The sequence below is a fragment of the Phyllostomus hastatus genome, unplaced genomic scaffold, assembly GCF_019186645.2.
Source record: "Phyllostomus hastatus isolate PE091 unplaced genomic scaffold, TTU_PhHast_1.1 phas_scaffold_78, whole genome shotgun sequence".
NCBI lineage: Eukaryota > Metazoa > Chordata > Mammalia > Chiroptera > Phyllostomidae > Phyllostomus > Phyllostomus hastatus.
In genome coordinates, this window is record NW_025334041.1 from 68839678 (window position 1) to 68865204 (window position 25527).

General features: G+C 41.3%; 1 protein-coding gene across 6 annotated transcripts; it reads right to left on the reverse strand.

Annotated features, from left to right (window-relative positions):
- Positions 1–1402: 1402 nt before the first annotated feature.
- Positions 1403–24340, reverse strand: MRPS5 (mitochondrial ribosomal protein S5). 6 transcript variants are annotated; one of them, XM_045828626.1, is made up of 13 exons: positions 24079–24340; positions 22111–22191; positions 19091–19135; positions 18217–18354; positions 13944–14069; positions 12308–12541; positions 10652–10686; positions 9166–9256; positions 7109–7155; positions 6593–6650; positions 6232–6294; positions 3824–3960; positions 1403–1776 (listed from the first exon to the last, which is right to left on the reverse strand). In XM_045828626.1, exons 1-13 carry the CDS (start codon positions 24134–24136, stop codon positions 1552–1554), a joined length of 1338 nt encoding a protein of 445 aa, XP_045684582.1. In that variant the 5' UTR covers positions 24137–24340; the 3' UTR covers positions 1403–1551. The 6 variants fall into 6 exon arrangements, with proteins under 6 accessions (XP_045684582.1, XP_045684584.1, XP_045684585.1 ...); XM_045828628.1 differs by lacking the exon at positions 24079–24340 and adding an exon at positions 23901–24068; XM_045828629.1 differs by lacking the exon at positions 24079–24340 and adding an exon at positions 23779–23912.
- Between the last annotated feature and the right edge of the window lie 1187 nt (positions 24341–25527).

Here is a 25527-nt window from a genome sequence, read left to right on the forward strand (position 1 = left end):
TATGCAATAAAATTTCAGATACCTCTCGCAGCAATATTTTCACCAATATGTCCCCTAGAGCGAGCAACATAAAGGAATACTAAACAAATGGAACTACATCAAATGAAAAAGCTTCTGTGCAGGTAAAGAAAACATCATCAAAATGAAAAGGAAACCAACAACATGGGAAAATATATTTGCCAGTGATACCCAGACAAGAGTTTGATCTCCAAAATATATAAAAAACACATGACTCCATTCCAGGAAGACAAACAACCCAACTGAAAAATGGGCAAAGGATCTGAACAGACACTTCTCCAAGGAGGACATACAGAGGGCCCAGAGACATATGAGAAGATACTGAGCATCGCTAGCCATTAGAGAGATGCAAATTAAAACCACCATGATACTTCAGACTGGTGAAAATGGCCATCATAAACAAATCAACAAACAACAAGTGTTGGAAAGGACGTGGAGGCAAGGGAACCCTAGTGCACTGTTGGTGGGAATGCAGACTGGTGCAGCCACTGTGGAAAACAGTATGGAATTTCCTCAGAAAACTAAAAATGGATCTGCCTTTTGACCCAGCAATTCCACTACTGGGATTATATCCTAAGAACCGTGAAACACCAATCCAAAAGAATCTATGCACCCCAATGTTCATAGCAGCACAATTTACAATAGCCAAGTGTTGGAAGCAACCTCAGTGCCCCTAAGTAAATTGAATGGATCAAAAAACTATGGTACACTTACACAATGGAATACTACACAACAGAGAGAAAGGAGGAGCTCCTACCCTTTGCAACAGCATGGATGGAACTAGAGAGCATTATGCTAAGTGAAATAAGCCAGGCAGTGAGGGACAAATACCATATGATCTCACCTTTAACTGGAACATAATCAACAAAAGGAAAAAGCAAACAATATAGCCAGAGACACTGAAATTAAAAACAAACTGACAGTAACCAGATGGGAGGAGGGAAGGGGATAACAGGGGAAAGAAGGGGAAGGGTCATCAAGAAACATGTATAAAGGACCAACAGACAAAGACAACAGCGGAAGTGAGGGGAAGATTGAAAGTGAGAGGAAGGGTGTAGGTAGGACAGGGGAGAGTAATGGGGGAAAAATGGGGACAACTGTCGTTGAACAATAAAAAAAAAAAAGAGAGCTAGAAAAATAAAAACTTTTCTTTAATTAAAAAAAATAAAGAAATAAAGCACACTGGCTTGTGTGGCTGAGTGAATTGAGTGCAGGACTGCAAACCAAAAGGTCATCAGTTTGATTCCCAGTCAGGGCACATGCCTGGGTTGTGGGTCAGGTCCATGGTAGGGGGTGCTCAAGAGGCAACCACATATTGATGTTTCTCTCCCTCTCTTTCTCCCTCCCTTCCCCTCTCTAAAAATAAATAAAATCCTTAAAAAAATAAAGTTGTCATTATTTATTGTTGGTAAATAAGTTCAAGTTGGTCCTTCCTTAAAAACAACAAAGCCCGTTCTTCTTTCAAGGTATGAGAGTGAGTCTCCTCCAGGTGCTGAGCTGACTGACACTGTGGTTGGTGAGGCCGAGGGAAGTTCAGGTGGCACCTCTCTTTACGTTCGACCACACAGAGCGCTTCATCCCCTGCGCTGCCCTCACCTCCTCCCAGTCCAGTTTGATGTCTGAAACCTCATCTTCTGGCTCTGGATCCTTTCTCAAGGCCCCCTGGGGCGAGGCGACCACGATGGGCAGAGGGCCACATTCTTCCCGGAACTCCACAACGTGGAGACTCTTCTTATCAGCCAGCTGCTGGTGGGTTTCCTGGGCAAGACCGAATGGAGAACAGCAGTTAGGTCTCTGAGGCACAACTGTATTCACAGAGCAGGATCTGCCTTCAGCCAGGAAAAAGTCAGGAGTAACAGCACTGTACCACTTAAGGGAGTTAAATACCCTTTCGGTTGATTCTGGGGTGACCTGCTATAGGTGGAATCATCTCGGCCCTGCCTCTCCACCCCCAACTGGGATGGAAATAGGGCCTTGGCCTCTGGTTTCTGGCCTTCCAAGCCTCCCAATTATGTGCCAGGTTGTACCCAAAATCAACCGGAACCTCATCAAGCCCAGTCTAGCTCCCATTTCACAGGACACAAAGAAGATGTGAAGGATCCACAGATATGTTGTCAGCAACAGACCGGGAAACCCCAAGACAAACTACCTGGTTTCTTCAACAAAACAAATGCAAGAAAAAAGAGAGGACCCTATGCATCAGTGACTTAACACATAGCAAAAACTTACAATGTACTGACCTATCTGCAATCTGATTCAAATAGCATAATTTTTTTAATCTAACAAATGGACATTTCTACAAACACTGATGCGATATGTGATAATACTAAATTCCTGTTAATTCTTTAGGTAAAAAAATAAATAGTATTGTGGGGTGTTTTCAAATCCTTCTCTCTCAGAGATACGTATTTATGGATGAAATACAAAGATGTCTGAGATCTGGTTCAAAATAACTATACCTGGGTGGGGGTGGTGCTGAGAAACAATACTGACCACAGGCTGCTGCCCCCTGCTGACGGCGCACAGGAGTGCCGGGGGCTCATAATGGGAGGGAAGTAGGCACAAAGTCTGGAAACAGGCAAATACATTTAGCAGATGGCTTATTAAAATACCTGGTATGTTCAATGTCATGTTTCCAGACTCTGTCCACCTTGCAATATTCCAAGTCTATACAGGTTTAGACAAGAAGTGAGTTGTTCCATAAAAACCAGTGCATGTTACTTAAATTGGTGGCATTTTTTTCTGGAGTAGCACATTAAATAATGCAACTTTTTTATAGCTGATGGCATTTGAAGTGGTTTGCATGATACATAGTAATTATATTAGAAGATTCAAAGTACTAACATAAAACAAAAATATCACATAACTGAACAAGGATACTTGATTATAGATATAATCTATCTAAAACCAATCTTAGCTACATTAAACAAGCCTCTAACAATTAAGTTAAATTTAGAAGTACGTACATTTAAAGTATGTTCGGGATAGCAACCACACACACACAACTGTCCAAAAAAGGATCTTTTTACACAGAGCTTTTTCTTTTAATTAATTTTCCTATTTTAAACAGAGCTACAATTATCCCATAGGTCACTCTACTCAAAAACAGCCATTAAACTCTCTAAGTGTCAGGAAGCCTGTCAAAATCCTCAATAAACAGAGGTCAGAAAAAGGATTCTCTTGAACCCGGTTATCTCTCCTGCTCCTCCAGCTCTGTGAAGACCTGCCCCTCCTTTCAAGGGACAGTCAGCCCTTCCTGTCCACTGGGACAGAGTAGCCGTGAGCCCACCCAGGCTAACAGGGCAGATGGGCAGTAGCCCAGGGCTCCCATCTGTGTGGAGAAATAACCTGGCATATTAGCACTCACGGTTCCTAACTCAGGTATCTGTCTGAACGCCCTATGCAGGTACTGTGAACTGCTTGTACTGAAGACAGCTCTCAGGAGGAGAGAGGGGTCTGAGGGGCTTCACCCCAGTCCAAACAGAAAGGATTAAATTAGGAAATAAATTTGCTTTTTATTTTAATTTCTCAATTGTTGGAGATTTAGAACAAGCATGCATTCTTTTCATAGTAAAATACAGACTGTAATTACTATCTCTAAAAAATACTTAATTCTGAAAATTCAAAAATTCCATGAAGTATTTTTTAAAAGGTCAATCTTCATGAATTAACTCTTCACCTGCATTAACCACCTAATTAGAGAGCAAAGAACTCCTGCGTCCTTAGGCAGCCCCAGGACATGGTGGTCTCCATGCGCACCAATGAAATGCAAGCCACAACTTGTTTCAGACCCAGGCAGGGTTACCTGGCGAGAGAGTCCATGGAAGAGGCCCCGGGTGAGGTTGAGCATGTTGAGGGACCCCGAGACCTTGGCGTACATGTCTTTGATGCCAATGAGACGGCAGATGGTGATGATGGCTCGGTGACAGCGGAGTCCATAGCCTAGAAAAGGGAAAAGTCAGGGTCACTCTGCTGGCTTTCCTAGGGCTCTGGGTTTAGGAGACTCTGGGTCACAGTCTGGCTTCATCACTTCCCAGCTGGGTGACCCTTGGCAACTTACTTGATTTCCCTGAAGACCCCTATCTTACTTAAATGAAATGTTATTCAGATTTAAGAAATTATATAGATTTCTTGAGCACATGGGCCAAAAAAAAAAAAAAAGAACAAAGTTGGTATCAAGATTAACTGAGCTGCCTAAAAGTCTTTGGCACCCTGCTAAGAACTAAGGATCCAGGGACACATCCTCTGTCGCCCGTGACTGCTTGGTTGCACTGAGCAGAGACATCCACTTTCCCCTCCTGGAGACCCTTTCGGCTTTGCTAACACTCTCCCCCAGTGTTCACCTGGCCCATCCCTTCTCACCCGCTGGCTGGCCTTCCCTCCAGCCACATGCCCTATCATGTCCACTAATACCTTCTCCAGGAAGAGCTTTAAAAACACAAACCAAACACATCACTTCCCCTTTCAAGCACTCACTTCCCATGGTTCTCTGAATCAAAGTAAAATAAAATGAAATAAAAATAAAGAACTCCACCCCACAAAGCCTTCTATGATCTGACATCTCACGGCCCCCACACAGAGACTCTGCCCTTCTGCCTCCACCTCGGGGACTCTGCACACGGTGTTTCCCTGCCTGTTCTCTCTTTCCGGCTGCTTCTCACTTTCAAGTCTCACTCAAATACCTCCTCCTCAGAGAGGCCTTTCACCACAAGATTGAAGGTGTCGCCCTTCCTTCCCCAAGGCCAGGATCCCCCCACACCAGCATCCTGACTGCTGTTTCAGGCCCTCAGCAGAACCTGTCTATCCGATGTTCCTCTCAGTAGAACGTGGGCTCCATGAGAGCCGGATATGGTTCGTTTACTGCTCTGCCCCTGGAGCTGAGATCAGTACCTGGCAAATGCAGGTGGCAGTGAGAGAAAAGAGCCTCAAGTTTAGATGCTAACATTTGCATTAGACAGACATGAAACTCAGCAACTTCCCCACTCACTTTAAGGCTTAGTACTTTTCTTGGTGATTCAATATACGCATGTAAAAACTGTATTTGGATACAAGTACATAACATATTCTTACCTAGAACTGTCCTTCCTATTTCAAAGAGAAAAATAATTGTGGACTCCACGGCTATACCAGATCATTTGAGAACAGAGGGCTTTAGAGGGTGACTAAAGACAGGTTAACAATGGGGGGTAGTTTGTTGTCCTGTGTGGAGTTATACACACACAACATGTGTCTGTGCGTGAACAGTGCATACACATACTGGTGTGTGTAGATGCACACGCCCCTGGAGAGGTGCACATGCAAAAGAGTGCAAGGCAGCTGTCCGGAGGGCCTCAGAAGCAGACCCTGCCCTGCCACTGCTTGTGGGATGACCCAGGTAGAATGGGAAGCACTCAAGGGAAGGCATGTACGCTGCCCAGCCCCTGGACCACACACGACACTCTACCAACAGTAGCCATTGCTTTGCAGAACATTACCAACGTTATATGAGCGCTTACTATATGGACTTTGATTGTGAAGGCTTCCAGGTAGGGATTATGTAAAAAACATTTAATATAAGCTAAATTCGTGTGTGTGTGTGTGTGTTGTATGGGAAATGCTTTGTAGTGCTGGGTGAGGAATTCAGTCCTATCTTGCAGACAGAAGTGTTCCACGGTTAAGTAAGCTTGGAAATGCTGCACTCTTGACCCACCTCTGGGAGACGCACATTGCACAGCAGTGCATTAAAGACTGCGATACTCACAAAGATACACAAACATTTTTTGACTTTCCTTTATCCAGTTTTCCTACTTGGGGCTCTTTTTGAAGTAACACCTATTAATATCTTCTCATGGAAATAGTGATGCACAGGAACACACTTTAGGAAAAGCTGTCTATAATATCATACCATTTTAGCTTCAAAATCAGAATATTTAGCCCCAATGAACAAGTAGTAGGTTAAACTATATATTCAATAGAAACCTGAAAAATACAGCATGAATTAGGAGACAGGGAAGGCTAAAAATGGTAACTTCTACAATTAAATTAAAATTGGGGCAGTCTTTCAAAAACCACTTAGGTATAAAAATCATTCAGCCTTCTTAAAATCTAACTTAGGCCTTTCCATTCGGCATTTTCAAAAATGAGTTCAAGTAAAAGGGAGCAAATGAAAGGACATAACAGAACCACTATAACTGCTCTGCTTTATCTTCAAAAAGTTACGCGTTTTTTAGTTACCTCTGGGTTGCTTCTTCATCTTGATATGTGTCCTTTTAAATGTTAAAGAGATGTCATGGAATACTGGAGAGTCAAAACACAGAGAGGAGCAGAATTAGGTATACAGCTTTAATGACCCTGCAAACACCACAGAGCAACTAGTAAGAACCTAAGCAGCCAACACCCAGTGACCAAGGATAAATGACAAAGTTTGATTTCACTCATCACCACCTTCTCAGGAAAGAAAATGTTTCTACATTCTATATGTATATCGTCAGAACCTAACAACAAACAGAGAAAAATGAAGCTACCACAAAGATGCTGCCACACATAATGAGCAAGTACAACCCTGCAAATTTTAAAAGAAACAATTAACACTCACTTGTATGGTCTTCATATCGTTCTATATAATGCAAATAGTGAATGGCTCTGTTCTTCGCCTGAAAGAAGAAAAATATTTTTCTTAAATCTACTGTTGAAATTTACATTTTCTCAGAGATTTCAAAAAAGACCTTTCACTGAATATTTTATTATGAAAAATTTCAAACATACACAACAAATTTCAGTATACACTTCTAAAAGCTAACGGTTTAATAAAAGAAATCTTAATATCATTATCACATCTCAAAAAGTTAACAATAATTCCTTGGTGTCCTCAAACATTCTGTTACTGTGAGACACTCTCCAAGCCGTCTCACAATTTTGGTAATGATCACAAGTCTGATGAAAGGGATGCCAAAGAACACAGGCATTTCAGAAACTGCTATTTGTGAGGGAAGGAAACTCGGACAGATAGCCTCAGGGGAGGGTTCCTATTTTATCTTTGTGTGTGGTCCCCATGGTGTCCCACACCGAGCCTGCTGTTCTCTCACTGTCAACAAACAAAAAATGCACGTACTTTCCTGAAGGCGTCTGACCGTTCAGTGGCTTTCCCAACAGCAAAACCTTTAAAAGAAAAAGCCAAACTATGAAAAGGGGCATACATTTGGTACATCATGGCTCTCATCACATTTCAAGTTTCAGCTTCCACAATATTTCACGGCACTTCATTTTTCTTCTGCCCACAGAACACCTGCTATTCAAAACAAATGGCAAAGCATGAAGCTACAGAGATTTGCTTATCTGTTTTGGGGCATTTTGGAAGTAGTACATCTGATTATCTATGAAATCTTTAACATTACCCTTTTATAAATCTCTACATAAAACTACATATACCACAAAAACATAAAACAACAAAACCTAACCATGCCCTAAATTAATAAGGCACGCGGTTTTGAATATTTTTGAAAATAACCAGAAAGGTTGGGAAAACATACATTGATACAGAGTAAAAGTATGATTTCACTAGAACTTCCCAATACAACACAGATTTCAATGAACCGGGAGATACAATCAGTGACTCCTATGAGAGTGCTTGGCCCCTTAAAGTAAGATTTGTCACAAGCTACCAGAGACACCTCCACTGTTTGCTGTCACCATTATTTATTCTGAAGAATGTATCTGAAAGTTATACACAGGGAAGTAACATAAGACAATATTGCTCCATGAGAGATAAAAGACCCCTGAGTACTTGGGATAAAAGGAGTCTAATTTCTAGTTAAAACACAAATTAAACCTCAAAATCCAAGAGGAAAACATGAGTGAATGTTTTCAACCTTCAGATGAAGCTTTTCTAAGCATAAAACCAGAAAAGCAAACACAAAACTAAAAGTAAAAAGATTGATAAACTTGCTATGTAAAGATTTAAAAAACTTCTGTGAATTTTAAACTTAAGTGTGGAAAAAAAAAAACTCAATCAAAATATATGATAGCAAAGGGCCAATGCCTTTACCTTACAAAGAGCCATGTCCTCAATAAGAACATTCACCCAACAGAAAAATGGGCAAAGCAAATGAACTGACAGATCTCAATAACAGCAATAAACATGTAAAATGGTGTGCAAACTCTCACAGTTAAGGAAGTGCAAATCAAAATAAAGAGATAGGTTTCACTATGACACTGACAACCAGTAGTTTGACTTCATCCAGGGGGGCAAGGGTGTGAGGGTTCGGGTGGACATGAATTGGTACAACCTTTTGGGAGGGTTCTGGCAGTATTTTGTCGATGTTCTAAGTGCACATGACTTGAAGGCAGTGATTTCAGTGCAAGAAGTTTCCTCTATTGACATTCTTGCCAAAGTACAACAAATTACATATACAATAAGCTGTACTTTTAAATAAATGCTACAAAATTTGAAACAACAAATATTCATAAACAGAGAAAAAGTAACAAAAAATAAATTTACTCATACAATGGGATACTATGCAATCAGCACAAAGAATGAGGGGCATCTACTTATGCTCATAGAGCAAGACCTTTGGGTAATGCAAAGTGAGAAAAGGTACAAAATTATGGATATACTATGATCCCTTTGTGTAAATTTTTATAGAAAGATATATAAATAATTTCTGGAAAGATACAAAAATAACTGTTAAGATTGACCTCCTTTGGCAACATACTATCCATATGTATGACTTGTTATAAAGTGTCAATGTGGTTTAATAGGCAGTTTCCTTTCCCTTACACAATCAGGTACACTTCAAAAACAGATATTCACTATGAAAACCTACAGAAAAGTATAAAGAAAATTTAAATGAGTGGCAAACCTATGAATTAAAGTAAATCTTATTAACCTTTTTGAAGTATATCCTTACTCCCAAGTCTTTTCTTAAGCCTTTTAAAACATCCACTGGTCCTCACAGAAAAAGGCAGATAGATGTGGGAAGATCTGTTTTCTTTCCCAAGGGATTTCATGGGTTGACCACAAGGTTTGTGAGCTCGAACCCTAAAATATTTCATTCATCAGTAGAAAAAGTGTGACCAGCAGCATGAGCCCAAGGACTCAGCCAAGCACAGGCCACACCTATCCCTGCGCCTCCGCCACCAGCACCGCCTGCGTCCCCAGAGCCCATTCACCTGCAGCTCCTCTGCCATTCCCCGCAACCACCAGGACACGGACTGATTTCTTTCTTCCCTCTTTTGCTGTCATATTGAAAACATTTCGTACCTAAAAGATAAAATGTTTCATAAATATTACACCTTAAGAAAATTCTGAAGTGGGGAACTGGAGTGGCCTCCTTACATGTGCATGTGCGCGCACACACACACACACACACACCCATGGTGAACAGAGACACGCCATCTCTGACCACAAGCACAAGCACACACTTCCTCCACAGGACCCCTCTCCCTAGACTATTCCTTCAGGAGTGAAATGGAAATAAGACGCTCTCTTCCTGTTTCTCAGGGTTATAGCAATTCAACTGAGGTAACTTAAAGGTGTTTGAAACCACACAACTCAGTGTACCCCATTTTAACCAATGTATATACAAAGGAAAAAGTTACTGATTAAACTTTGACATAATTTATAGCTGGTGGCTATAAGATACATCCAATACCAGAGATGTTGAAATATGGAAAAAAATGAGTATTCAGAAAGAATACAGTACATTAGCATAAATCTGGATCTCTACACTAAGGATTAGGCTCACCTGAAAACAGAAAAAATGTGGAAATACCTGCTTATTATGAACTACAGGAAAACCTGCTTTTTGGGGGTGTATATATAAAAAGCCAGGAGCCATGAAAGTGTTAACTAAACTGCTTACATAGCAGCCCCTTTCCCATAAAATGACGTTAAAGGAAAAGGGAGCTGGAGTCCACTCCTGTGGATCACCTTGCAGGAAATCACCCATATATGCAAGAATTCTTCAAGGGAATTAATTTTCAAAACATATACACTAGGGCCCAAACATACAAAATAGCTGTAAACACATTTTAACTTCTGTAACACAACTGGTATTGAAGAAACAATATATATAATCGCAAACTCAGTAAATGATTACTCCATACGGCAGTCAACAATGACCAAGCCTGCAGCACCAGCTCTAAGGGAAGATGCCTATTTCAGGGACTGCCCTGGAAAGTGGCTGAAATTTACCTGATACAGGCTTCAGTCTCCAAGGGCTGCTGGGTGATTTCCCATCAGGAGCAATATATTCACAGCAGCTCCACACTTTCCACCCCTGTCCCATGGCTCCTACAGTCTCTGGTCCCTGAACTGATGCCAGATACAGCTGGTTCATAATTCAAGGACAAGAATGCTAATGCTACTTTACCTTAAGGAAGGAGGGAAATCTAAATGTTATCAGCATCACCAAAGCTGCCTCTCAGAAGGTCTCAACTGGTAGCCCTCACAAAAGGGCAACAGTCAGAGGAGAATCAGTACCAAGTGACTAAAACTCGTTTCATTATTTTCTTACCCAAATCAGCTCTGTGTCTGAAAAAAAATCACACATCAAGGCTTTTCCTCACAGTAGCCTTGCCCTATCTCCACTCTACCTGCCCCAACTTGCCCAACTTCTCCAAAGGCCTAACTGGGTACTAAATTCAGCATGCCTACCTCCAGTATCCTGGTATCAAAATCATCATATGTTTCTGTAGAAAGAAAAGAAAGAAGCATACAGATATGTGTCTATACAATCAGTAACAAAAACATTTTTAACACAGACATGATCTCTGAAGTTACGTGAGAAAGAACTCGGCTCTTTTGGTTCTACTTCCCAGGACTCGCCCGGGTCCTCCATCACCAGACCGCTCCACCATTCAATTCATAAACGGAGCCACCACCTCCCTGACTGCATCCTCCTACTCCTCCAGCTTTCTCACTCTGTGACTCCCCAGACGATGGCTCTTGGAGCTCCCCAGCACCTTCAGACTCTTAACCACTGTTTTCCTTTCCCTCTCACCCTCTCTAGTCTTCACAGCCTCTCCCACGCAGCCAACACCCCACAGTCCATCGTTTCCACCAGATCTTGTGACCATCCTCAATTGCCTCACCCTCTTCTCTCCACCATACTGTCCAGGCCTGAATCAATGCAGCTGTCTGGCCACACCTGGCCTGCTGAGTGCTGCTGGAGAGAAGTCAAAGCATAGTACACAGAGGAGCCCCTAAACATTTAGTCTCTAACTGAAGGGCTCTCTGCCACCTGTCAGCCTTTTGTGTCCCCTTAGGCCTCTCTCCACTCACCACACAGCCTCAAATACTGTTCTTTTACCTTTCTACTATAGAAAATTTCAATCATTTACAGAAGTAGAATAGCAGAATGACAGCTTATGTACCCATTAGTCAGCTTCAAGAAGCACCAACTCATGGTCAGTCTTCTTTCTTCTAAATTGTTCAGTTCCCACCCCACTGGAAGCCAGTCCCAAATGCCCAATGTTTCATCAAAATACTCGATGACTACACTCATCAGTGCCCCAGCCTCCCTTCAGCAGGGCCCCTCCTCCTCACAGTCTAATCGAAGCCACCAGACAGACATCTTTCACACAGCCTGTCCCACACACATTTCCACTACTAACACCACTGGCTCACCTGAATCTGTCACGCGTTGACCCACTTCTCTCTGCTCTCAATCTGGGCCCCCATTAGGGACTTAGGTGATTGTTTCCTCCTGTCTCCCCCGTATCTTTCTCCTCCCCTCTGAAGCATTTTATTCAGCTCTAAGCATGTTCCCCAGTCTCTGCATCTCAACCTCTGCTCTTCTAAGTTAAACTTAAGAAAGCTGCCACATTCCTATCTATTTCTTCATCTCCACCTCAAGAATGAATGTGAGATGACTTTTACTTCTCTGCTTACACGGGGGTGGGGGAGTGAGGAGGACTTTGTTTTCTAATTTGGCCTGATAAGTGTTACCAACTTTTCTTTCATGTGTGCTTTTATGAGGCTTAACCACAACTATCTGGTTCACCCTCTGTTATGGAAACGGCTCCTTCGCCATGCTGCTCCATCGCACACCACCATATTTACGGCTCTGAGAACCACACAATAACAATGTTGGAACCCAGGGCTTTGCATCCTGTTTGTGGGATACTTCTTGGTTACAGACCTCTAATGTTCCATAAAATACAGCAGGTAATAATATACAATTATTTCAATGATGTTCAAATCCCGTTTTAGAAAAAAAATCTCAACAGGTAAGTAAATAAAACCATATTAAGGAATTCTAGAACTGCAAGTACTCTCTCACAAAGGTAAGCAAAACCAGGACTCTGCTACCTCCATTGGGACCAGGGTCGGGGGGGCCAAGACTGACACCTCCCCACGAGTTTCCACTCCAGCCTCGCTCCCGCTTAACCTTCATCTTCCTCTTCCGGTCCCACTCTTCTCTCTGCTGGATCATGTCAGCTTCTACCTTCTCCTGCTCTTCTTTGCTTCTTTGGCCAATGGTCTGCACAGCTCCATCCCTCATAAGAGGGACATTCAGACCAGGCCATAGGAAGCCACTACGCCCTGAAGGTTTAAAAACATACATGAATAAAACAAATTTTTTAAGCATTCATTTCTTAAGTGTTAAAATGCCAGGCAATGGGTGTACTGGTGACATTGCTTACAGGTGCTTAAACTGCCATAATCACTGGGCAGGCCACACCTGGCACATCTATAAAAATTTTCACCTACCTTTACAGCTATTAATCTCACTTCATAGTGTTGTGTAAAGAAATACCCCACAGAGGTAGGAGGCCTATGTGTGCCTGGACAAGGACGTCCACTGAAGTGGTATTTGTAAAGGCAAAACATGGAAACAATGTGCTGTATGTCTAGCACTAATGGAGTGGGTGAAATGCACCATGGCATTTCCAACCTGTGAAATCTTCTGCACTAAACTGAAATAATGAGTTCGTTCTGTAGGTTCTGATGTGGAACAATTTCCAAGACCTCTTACTGAGTGAAAAAGGTAAATTATAGAACAGTGTGTAGCACATGATATAATTTAACTATTTTTAAAAGAATATATATATATATTTTTTTTCCTTTAGAGTTTTCAGGTATATAAAAGCATTAAAAAAATGTCAAAAGGAAACACACCAAAATGCCATCAGTGGTTTCCTTGGGGGTAGCAGCTGGAAAAGGGCACCCAGGCATTGAAAGGGCACCAGGAGGACTTAGGTTTCTTCTAGAGTCTGATTTTTTACTGAGAAGTATACATGTATGACAGTTATAATTTTTTAAATGTTATAAAAAAATAAAATACAAGCCAAGTCAGAAAAAAACATCCAAGTGGACATGAGTAACTAGAACAGTGAAGGTGTTTTTTTCATGCCTAAAAGACTATGACTATCAACCATAATTTGTTGACAACCACAGTACAAAATGGCAATTCAAGAACACCATATTATTTTTATTCTTCATAAAACACAAAAATAAACAATCATGTGATCCTGGGGTTGGCAAACTATGGGCCATGGGCCAAATCCAGTCTACCACTTAAAAGTTTTATTGGAACGAACAAGCTATGTATTGTCAATGACTGTTTCTGTGCCCCACAGCAGAGTTCAATGGTTGTAACAGAGACCATGTGGTTCACAAAGCTGAAACTATTTATTAGTCCTTTGCAGAGACAGCTTGCCAACTCTCCATTTATTCCACTTTTTACCCTGAATCATTACCTGAAGAAGGGAACTGTGAAAGCAGATGGCACACTGGCACTGAAGGCTTACTGAATGAATGAATGAATGAATGAATCCCTTTCTATGAAATTTTTCTCCCCCAGAACCCTGGAGCAATAAGTAAGTAGCAGATTCTAATGCCCTTCAAGAGAAGTGTTTTAATGCTTCTAGACTGTAAAATGATCTATAAAATTGGGCGGGGGAGCATGGAGTACATCAACTGTTTTCTAAATAAGTGAGTTTACCTTCACCGATGATCTGACCCCTGTTCAAATCCTTTCTTCTCTTTTTCTTAGTTCTCTTGCCTCTTCCTTTTCTTGCTCCAGCACCAGTCTCTGCTAAAGCACCTTTCCACAACTCATCGGCTGTCACTGTAATAAAACAGGTTTTTATTTATGTCTCAAAACTTTTTGGCAATGATCCATGGTCTCCCATTGAATTTAAAAAAGCCAGAACCCAGCTTCCCTTGCAACATTGCAGCAATGAAAGCAACATTATATCATTCTTTGCATATTATCACATGGTTACATTTGGAAAGCCCAAGAGGAAGTAATCCTGCCACTTTCAAATAGGGCCCTCCTCCACAAAAGACAGACATTTAAATTTCACTCATAAAACAAACACACACACACACACACACACACACACACACACACACCCCCCACTCACCAGATTTGTTTCCCAGACATTTAATCAACCATGTTACAGGTCTCTTCCCTGCCCTCTTGCCTCCATTATAACCATTGAGATAATCAATAACTATCCTTTTTACATAAGGTTTTTTAGCCCAAATAAGAATTAATGTCAATCTAAACAAAAAAATGTTAATAATTTGGTTTTTTTTGCTCTACTCTTCTGTGAATGCCTTAAACGTCTCTGTGTATCCTTCAAAATCAAATGCCCAAATTCACCTTCAACTCTGATTAAAGTCTAATCAATCCACAGGAAAGGATGAGTGAATATTAGTCTGGTAGTTAATACTTGCATGTGAGTGTGCATCTTTCTGCATCTTTCTTAAATCATGCATGCCTTGCCCTGGCCAGATGGCTCAGTTGGTTGGAGAGTTGTCTCACACACTGAAAGGTTGCCAGTTCGATTTCTGGCCAGGGTATACCTAACAAAGTTGTGGGTTTGATCTCCAATTAGGGCACACACAGGAGGCAAATGACCGGTTTCTCTCTCACATCAATGTTTCTCTCTCTCCCCCTCATCTTCCTCTCTCCCCAAAAATCAATAAACATATTCTTAGCAAGGATAAAAAAAAATCACACTTGTCTTTTACTTATGCATAGACCCTGACGCTGCTGATTTATTTTCACTTGTGAATCTCTAGGATCCCAACATCTTATCCTACCATCCATTGCAATCAGTATTTTCCTCTTTGTGCTTATGGAATATTCCAGGCCAGGCCATAGGAATGTTCTTTACTTCTGAATTTTACTGGTGTAGCTACACCATTTATTACATTTAAATTCTCTCTTCCTAAGGATTTCCAGCATTTCATGGTATCACCAAATGACTGTACAGCCATAGATTGTTACATTATCAATTTATTTAATAAAGAATCAAGAGCCACACGAATGTAGTACTAGTAAAAAATCTAAGCTACAGATAGCTGCATGCTTGAAGTACTAAACATATTCTAGAAGACAAGTGAGCATCTTCATTCCTTTTCTCTTAAGGGCCCTAACCGTTTAAAAGTTCTACCTGCTTGCTTTGTGAAAGGCCTTACCTTGACCCTCAAGGTAGACAACATGTAAAGGGAAAAGTGTTTTGGATTTATAATACTGTTAAATGCTTTCACCTGCACAGTATACCATTTTTCAAAACGCACACATAATATTACAGCTGATCTTCATAACTGAAGGTCGTAACTTCACGTCACATGCTGCTTTGTATATCCGTGATAAGAGCACAGAGTTTAGGTTGAGCTCAAACTTTAGGGTAATGGTAATTCACTTATAAGAACCACAGGTTCAAAATAAAATGACCAACTGCAGCTCTGTCTGGAATGGCTCAGTGGGCTGGGCATCATCCTACAAACAGAAAGGTCACAGGTTTGATTATAGGCTAGGGCACATGCCTGGGCTGCGGGGCAGGTCCTGGCTGGGGGCGTGCCAGAGGCAACCTATTGCTGATTCTCTCACACATGGATGTTTCCCTCTCTTTCTCCCTCCTTTCCCATCTCTCTAAAGATAAACCTTCTAGTTCTTAAAAATCTTTAAAAAAAGTTACCAACCTCAGACTAAACTCTAAAGATCTGATTTTCTTTCCTGACTGCTTAAAAATTATAGTACCTACAAATGCCATCCAAACCTAGAAGTTCACAATGAGAACATTTCTAATGGGGTCATATTAAGAGGCCAACTGATTACAGAGCTTTTCATTGCTTGGAATCAGAATAAGTCACTCTATGTTAATAAGAAGTTGGTATTTAGACAAAAATGTAGAAAACTAAAGAGTTTAGTTCATTTTGTTTTTACATTAGGGGAAAATAAAATTTCTAAGTACACTGGAAAAAGACAAGTCATATGTCAACTTTTAAATAGCATCAATCTATTTAAAATGGTTTTAATCGTGTTTAAGATTATAACAGTCATTTTTTAAATCTTGAAAATATAGGCAGTATGAAAAATATAAAAAACAATTCATAGTCCTATCACTGTTAGATTAGAATACAAATTCTACCTTTTTCTTTATTCATGTATGCATACATAAATGTATACATTTTTGTTTTAGAGAAAATTGAAATTATAACATATATACAATTTTGTATCCTGTATTTTTACTTATCTTATCTTATATTCTCAATATTATTCATGAACACAATTTAAAAAGACTTTTAAATCCTCACCTGAGGATATTTTTTTTGAGAGAGAAAGAGTTGTGGGGGGAGAGAGAAACATCAATTGGTTGCCTCCTGTATGCAATCCAACTGAGGATCAAATGCTCAATCTAGGTACCTAGGTACGTGGTCTGACCAGGAATCAAACCTGCAACCTTCTGTGTATGAGACAATTCTCCAACAAACTGAGCCACACAGTGAGGGCATGAACATAATTTTTAAATGGCTGTAAGTTGAATTAGATTGTTTTGACAAAGATTTTATTATTTTAATATTAGGACATACTGGTTTAAGATTCTAATTAACCTAAAATTCCATTTAGACTAGTTTTTTTATTATTTCAACTCTTTCTGGCATTTTTTGGGAAGGGTATAAAAGTAGGGTAATATATATACTCCTATTAACTACCATAGTTATGTAAACTAAAACGTTAAATATTCTTAGGAAATCAATGAATTTTGAAAAATGTTTTGTGTGTTTTTTTTTATTTCTTGGAGGAGATTTGGAAAATCAAAGATTATATCCTACTGAAACAGCAAAAACTAGCCCCCTGCTAGTTTCAACTGAATCCATCCCCTTGAAGGTAATACAACTTGGGAACACTAAAATCGTAAGGTACCATAACCAAGAAAGAACATAGGTCAACGCAGAGTCATAGCTGGTGGGAGGACAGTGCAGGGATGGGGTCTAAGGGGGCAAAAGGTACCCCTAAAACAAGAGGAGTTAGAGAAAAGGCCTTTTAGAGCAGGGCAAAGAGTATTTTAAAAAATCACCAAGGCCTCTGAGCCTGATGTAGCCCCTAAAGAACAAAGTCAGCTCTTAGAAACACTTGGGGCTGGGGCACCAGGAGACTCCAACCCCATCCACCTCTCTGTTCTCTTTGCACTAAAGTCCACAGACACCCTGATGCCTATGCTACTTGTCATATCCCTACCACCTGGTCCTCTTTCCTGAACTGCTACACAAATGACCTAGTTATGAGAGACCTCCACATTACAGTGAACTAGACCCACACAGAGAAATACTCAACCACTGTAACATTGCACTGTAGGAGTCCATAAACTAACGTGGAAAAAAATTTAATACACTGCTGCATGAAAAGATGGCAAACCCAGGATTTCAGGGCAGTAGGGTTATATGTGCTTTTTTTTTGATTTTCTGTATTTATCAAATAGTTTTAAATAAATTGGCTTTATAATTCTAGTTTTTAAAAGTTTGCCTGATGCTGAGTTGTAACTTCAATCCCCGTTTACTTCAGTTCAGACTGGACTCTTTCAAATTCTACCACAAGTTGGCAGAGTAGTGTTAACAAAATGTCTACTTAAAATGAACTGTTCCTGATTAGACAGATGATGTCCTACCTCAACTAAAGCACAACTGAAAACAGACTGAATATATTCTTGGTGTGACTCTAAATCAGCCTCGGATACCCCAAACAAGGCCATTAAAGTCAACCACTGGTCCCCAAAATAAAATACAAACACTACCACTGGTAGCATGTGAGGTCATTCCACAGGGTACATGAAGAAACATTATTGTAATAGTACATCATATCCTAATGACTAAAGTGTTCATTCATTTAAGGAAGAATAAAAATCAGAAATATTAAGATATAAAAGGACCTTTTATTTTCCTGTTTCATGAAATGGGAAGCTTGTGGCCAGTCTACGTACATTTGGTGAAGAAACTATAGGATCTATACTGCTGGTACATCGGATTGCTGGGAGAAGAAGTCCAGCATTGTGTCTGTAGCGCACGGGTCAAGTGGCTGAAAGGACAACTGTCTCTGGTTCCTGGAGACGACAAAGGACCTGTAGGTAGATGGAATAAAGCTTTGAGTCAGATGCTCCATGTGTGTGAAGAAGCATTGCCAGCACCAAGTAATTAATCACTCTTAATAAAAATAAGTCACTAAAATCCTGAACTTTTAAGAATCTATTTTGAAGACAATGTTTCCTTTAAAACTAAAACTAAACTTTGGACTGGTAACCAAAATTTGGGCCATTCTAGTTAGAGAAGTTACAGTTCATCCACACAATGGCTGGAGCTGTCTAAAGAAGCAGACCTGCCCACACAGCTGGTTGCTATGCTGCAGGATAAGACCCCAGGCACGACACTATTTCCTCCCAGCGAATGGAGCCCCCTGCTGTGTGCTGCCTGCAGAGGGAAAGACCCATGTGGAAAGCAAAAACCTGGTTAGACCAGCAAGGTGCAGAACAGTGCTTAGAGCATCCAGACTCTCGTTTAACAAATAAGGAGTGGGGTGTGAATATATTTTACAGGCTGACTCTAGAAGCATATACAAGAAGGTAACAGTGGTTGCCTCTGGGGAAGAAAACAGATACATTTAAGGTTGGAGATGAGAGACTGTTCTGGGGGGGTCTGGGGGGAATTTTTTTAAATATATATGTATCACTTTAAAAAGTGTTTTTAAACAGCCAAGTCTTAGAGGCAGGTATTTCATCAATGCCATGGATAGTGGTGTCCTGTGAGGAAGATGACAGGGGTGAGAGGAATCAGTGGACGCCAGGAAATGGAAATACTCACTGGATAAAGTAAACATGCTTGAGCTTTTGCATTTTGGTGGAGAACCTAGTGATTACGAGGGAAGTAGAGAAAAAAAGGTTATTTAAGGGTACTGGGCTTGACAAACAGGCAGCCAGAGAATGACAGTAGCTATCCTCAAGTCCGAAAAGTTATAGAGAAGGATATGGTAACAACTGCTTCATCCCACACAGGGCCAAACACCGGAAATATCTTCGTGGCAGCAAAAAAGAATGTGGTTCAGTATATGAGGAAAATTTAAACTATAACTGCAATAAACTATCAAAATATCTCCCCTGTGAACAGACATTGAAAAAATAAAGGAATAATCTCCTTCAATAACTAAAAATCATTTCATCCACCCCTTCGTTTCACAAGAAACTTAGGCCTACACAGTCAGGGATTTGCCAGAAGTCATGAGGTGAGTTAGTAGATGAGATTTAAACACCAGTTTCACTCCCAAATGAATTCCTCAATGGCATGAAGGTGGAAGCTGGCTCAGGTGATACTGTGAGGTAGTTGGCTTAATGAATTACTCAATAAAAAGTAAATGAAAAATAATGGCTTTTCACTTTAAATAAATTTAGGTTTAAATAATCATTCTAAACCCCATTCTATTGGACATATTTTTAGCTTTTCTTGTAATCTCCTCAATCTACAACAAAATATCAACTGGACATGAATTTTCATCTTACACCATTTAGAACTGAAATCTGATATACTTGATATTCTTTAAGTGTAATAAAAATCACTATCATCCAATTTAGAGTTCCTTAATCTTTTTTCAAAAGACAAATACTATTCACAGCTTATAATGTATTTACCTTAAAAAGGTCCAACTGTCAAAACTAGAAAAAATTTAATTTTAAGAGTTTAGGAATAACCTCTCCACATATAATCACTACGACTAAGTTCACTTAAATTGTGTTGTGATTTTTAAAACAGAAGACAGCAGCAGCTCCTAAGTCACATTCTGAAGCTCAGTTATAGATAATTATCCACTGACAGTCATTGATCACTTTTGTTCTGATCCTTTGACTTCTTTTTAATTTCAAACTATGACGTCCCGTCTCAGGAAACAAGCACCACGGAGTCCACAGAGGGCCGAGCCCAAGAAGCCCCCATGGGTGGACCTCTTCAAAGGCACAGAGTGCATCCCTGAGGGTCTCATTTTATTGCCCAACAGTTTTCACCATGAAGAATTTCTTCCTTTTAACTAGGCTTCTTCTATTAAATCAAACTGGTTAACTAGTAACATTTAAGAGATTTTAGAAAAATTATGGTTATGTTTCTAACCAATTTGTCACAAACATCACAACAGCTACAAAGAAAACTGAGCAACTTTTTAAAATCAAGGCAATTATTAACTACAGGAGAAAATGTTGAAGAAAAGCCTTGAACTGTAACAACTGTAATCATAAATAATATTCTTTAGACCCTACACATTCCAATGATAATGTGCTTTATTTACATTTCTAATGTAATGACAGAACACTAACTAGAGCTCAGCTGTGATGATAATATACACATAATCTTAATGAAAACATCCACAGAGTCCATCAAAATTGTGCATAAAACTATGTTAGGAAAAAGCAGGGGTGGAGGTGTAAGACCTCTTCAATTAGCATAACATTGGATGGTGGGCACCCAGTGCAATACACAAATCACGTATCATAGAAATGTACACTTGAAACCTATGTGATCTTATTAGTCAATGCCACCCCAATAAAGTTAAATAAAGACTAAAAATTAGCATAAAAATGTTAATAGAGACAAAAACAATATGCACAATTTATTTAGAAATATAACCAGAAGAAAGCTGAAAGAATCTGACAAGATGGAAGATGGGGAAGGAGTAGGAAAGAGAAACCTGGCTTCCGGACATAAACCTGTTAGTATTCTGTAGAAATACAGTATTTTAAGAAATGATACAACAATCTTCACAGCAGGGACTACTGTCCCTATTTTATAGATATGGAAACTGAGGGTCTGAGGGATTACATTTGCCCCTGTTTGAAAAGGTAGAAAGTGCTGGATCAGAGAACGGTGCCATCATTCTGCCAGTCAGCATTCTTCTGCACTCAGGGCCTCTGTAGGGTTAACCCCTCAGCCAAAGGTGCTGCTTTCTGACTTCCTCACATCAGTTCAGATTGGGGACACTGCCTGGCTCACAGTAAAGGGCAGAGTAAGTAGTTTATGAATGAATGGATCACATTACCAACAAATTAATAAATAAAGGGAAGAGCCCAGGTCCACCAGATTCCTCTGCTGGACATCTCAAGCAAGGTATACAGGCATCTTGACAGATGGAGTTAACAATGAAAGGGAATAACGCTAAAAGAAAAGCCCAGCACACAGAGTTCCAGAAACTCAAGGATGCAATGAGATTTCAATTCACAGCCCACGTGAAAAGGCAGGATTAAACTGACCACAGGCACAACATGGGCTCAACAAGACTCAGCTTCTACCCTTTCTGGAGAGTGACTGAAGACAGAGCCCTGCACTACATCGGTGCCAGAGCAGAGGCCTCTACAAAAACTCTGACAGAGAAGAGACATCACAGCATCCAGACAACTCAGAGCCTAGCCCTGCCATTTACCGTCTGTATGACCTTGTCCAAGTCACTTAGCCTCTCACAGTGTTGTTCCTTTGTCATCTGTAAAATGGCAGTAACAATTTCCTTATAAACACCTGTGTGAGAATTGCCCAAGATTACATGTCCTAAGCCTAAAAGTAAGCACTCGATAATATATTGTAGCTACTTTTGTTTTCAAACTGTAAGAGAGAATTTATCTAGAAAGTCAGAGGTAGGGGCTTTGGAAACAAGTTAGAGACAAAGGAAGCAACTGTAGCTATTTTTAAAGCCTTGCACTATAACAACTGTAATCATAAATAATATTCTTTAGACCCTACACGTTCCAATGATAAAGAATGTGCTTTGTTTATTTACATTTCTAAAAATTACATAAAGTACTCTTACATTAGAGCTTATAAGAGAAGATAGTTGGATAAATGAATCTCACCATTACTGAGAACAGTCTTCAACACCAAAGTAGAAGCTATTGGAAAGGTGTTGATGTAAAGCTGCCTGCACCATAAATGACCTGTAAAATTAAAAAAAAAATTAAGATACATTATGACATGAAAAAGAATGTCAAAAACAGTAAAACCCCTGTTAACATTAATATTAATATCTATAGAATAAAAGAACCAAGACAAGTAAACGAGTAATTTCTGGGCTCCTTGACCACTCGCCCAAGTGACATCACATCTCCTTCATTCTCACATCCAACCAGTTACCAAGCCCTATAAATTCTCCTCAAAAATCAATCCACCTGTCAGCTGAACCCTCCCATGATCTCACTTCCCCTTCCTAGTTCAGGCATCATCACCCCTCAGCCACATGGTAATTAACAATCCCCTACTAGGTCTTACTGCTTCTGGTCTGTCCCCCTGTAATTCACCATCTGCTGCCAGGCAGGCCTTTCTAAAACAAGTGCAGTCACCGGTCACTTCAGCCACAATATATCACCTACTGTCTGCATAACAAAGCCAAAACTCCTCAGCATAGCCTACGGGGCTGCAACTTGGTCCCCACCTTCCACATCAGCCACACTCCTTCCACCCTCCCTTTGACCACACCAGACTCATAGTCAGTCTTAAACATACTCTGCTCTTGCATCCTTTTGTGTCCCTGACATATTCTGTGGTCTGAAAAGGCACCTCTTGGTGAAGCAGCAGGGCTCCCCCAACACTCTGCTACCTTCTCTCCTCCAGAGTGCTAGGCTGTAACTCTCCTGAGTACCATTTCATCCAGTTCAGTGCTTCACAACAGGCTCTAACAGCATTAGCCAGCAACTGACTTTTGAAAAGGGTGTTAAGGCAAATCTGTGGGGAGAGAATAACCTTTCCAACATGTGATGCTGAGACAAGTGAATATCCACATGGAAAAGAATGAAGTCAGAGTCCTACTTCACATCATACATAAAAATTAATTCAAAATAAACCAAAGACCTAAAGGTAGGGGAAAAAACTATAATACTCAGAAAAAAACGTAAGGGTAACTCATCATGACCTTGCATTTGGCAATGGTTTCTTAGATATGGCACAAATAGCATGAACAACAAAAACAAAAAATCAGATTCTGATGAATTTAAAACTTTTATTCATCAAAGGACAATACCAAGAGAATATAAAAACATACAAAATGGGATATATTTTTTGCAAATCACGTATCTGATAAGGAACTTGCATCTGGAAAATATAAAGAACTCTTACACTTCACTAATAAAAAGACAGCCCACTTTTAAAACGGGCAAAGAGTTACGTAAGCAGACATTTCTCTAAAGACCATAAACAAATGGCCAATAAGCAATAAGGAACGGTGTTCGTTAGCCATCAAAGAAATACAGATCAAAATCAGAGTGATACCACTTCACACTCACTAAGATGGCTATAATCAAGAGCACTGACAACAAATGTCGGCGAGGATATGGAGAAATTAAGAACCCTGCAAACAGCCAACAGGGATGGGGGTAGGAGGTCGACAGCAAAACTACTAACATTCAAAACATCCCTCTTTTTAATAATGGCCCTGACCAGCCCGGGATCTAACACGACCGACACTAATCCTATCCGACTCCAGCTGCATTACGGCCCCGCTCTCTTAAGCTTTGCTGGCTGCCACCCACCTCAATCCCCACGTCGACAGCACCGAATGAACCTGTGGGTCGCGCCCGTCAGGAGGGCGACGCTCGCACGCGGTTCCCGGACCCTCTCTGCTGAGCACGCGCGAGCGGTCTGGTGAACTGACCTCGTCCCTCGCTTTGCACTCACAGAAGGCTTGGGAGCGCGCAAGGTCACCCAGCAGATCAGCACAGGACGGAGCTCGGCGTGAGGGCCCGAGCGTCCGAGCGTGGCTTCCCGCTTTTCTCCGCCTGGGAGAGCCCCCCACCCCACTCACAGTCCCTGCCCCACGTGCCGACTCTCACCCACTGGCGTGCCGCACCACGCAGGGAGGAAGCCTGCAGCGCGAACCGCCGCCGCCATGTTGGAGCCCCAACAGCGCCCCGTCCAGGCAGCCCTCCCCACCGCCTGCGGGAACTGCGGCTCGTAGCACGGCGGACCTCTGCTCCTCGCGACTGAATTCCCGAGGCCAGACGGCCGTGCCGCTACGCAGCCCCGAGTGGGAGACCCTGTGGACCTGCACCAGGGTGGAAAAAGACCGGCGCGGCTGCGGACAACCTGGCAGGGTCCTCGCGTGAGGACCGGGGAGCGCAGTTCGGGCTGGTTGCCGCTGGGCGTTGGGATTGGGCAGGCTCGGAGTGCTCTCGGGGCATGGGGCGGGACCAGACGGGTCTTCAAGCTGACGGGGACGGGTCGTTGACCTCTTCCTACGCCTGCGCGCGCTGGGCGCTGGTACCCTCGGTCCACGTAGTTCAGGTACAGATGTCAGGGAAAAGGTCTGAGTGGAGGTCCATGGTGTAAGACAAAGAATGTGGAGAAGTCCTTCATACCCACTCCAATAACGCTCTGGAGTTCACTAGTTTTAATATGATTCTAAGGTTTGGCTACACACTTGTATCCCACATCTGGGCGTGTTTTTACTCACCTGGCCATGGCTTCATCTGGGCCTTCCAGGATGACCCAAGTACCCAGAAGGGGCAAGACACTGGTATCTTGTGGGAAGCTAGGAATACTGCTCAGACAGACCTCCAGCTTTCAGACTTAATGTAAAATGCTCGAACATACAGAAAAGCAAGCATAGTAACAAGTTAGAGCCCAAGATCATCAAGATTGATAGTTCCTTCATCTACTATTTTTCCTTTGCTGAACTATACAACTGGCTATTTTAAATTGGCTCATTTAAAAAGAAAAGAAATTGATCCACACCTAGTGCTGGCAGGGGTTTGGGAAACAGGCACAGAGATTTTTTAGGGACGGAGAATTGCTGCCTAATTGGCCCCCTTCATGTATGGCAGGATGCCTAAAAAGTGGGCCCCCCCAAACCTTCTCTTCCTGTAGTTGCATGTCATCCTTTGCCAAGTAATGGAGTTTATGCCCCCTACCTTGAATTCAGGCTTACCTACCACTACTTTGATCAGCTGAGAATGGTATAAGGTATCCTGGAGAAGCAGAAGAGAAAAACAGTGATCTTGAAAATAGATCACATCACATTAACTCGTGGTCGTTTGCGCCAATTCAACACCAACAGCAATCCTCAGTTTGGGTGTGGTGAAGACCTTTATACAGTGTAAAATAGCTCAAACGTGATACAACACAGCTGTGAGGAAGCCATGGGGCCAGGCCTCTTTAGCTAGACTATGCTGTAAGATATCTTGCGTTTCAAATCAGTGAGAAAGATGCACTCTCCAATCTTTGGTGGAAAGGGAAAGTGTATCCCTAGAGCCAGATGAGCTGGTTTATGGGACCAAAGGCCC

Coding starts and splice junctions, on each gene's coding strand:
- MRPS5 (XM_045828626.1), bottom strand. CDS start 24,136: ATGGCGGCGGCGGTTCGCGCTGCAGGCTTCCTCCCTGCGTGGTGCGGC. Junction 6,651..7,108: donor GGTCAGACGCCTTCAGGAAA/GTACGTGCATTT, acceptor TTCTTCTTTCAG/GCGAAGAACAGAGCCATTCA. Junction 6,295..6,592: donor ACGATATGAAGACCATACAA/GTGAGTGTTAAT, acceptor TTGACTCTCCAG/TATTCCATGACATCTCTTTA.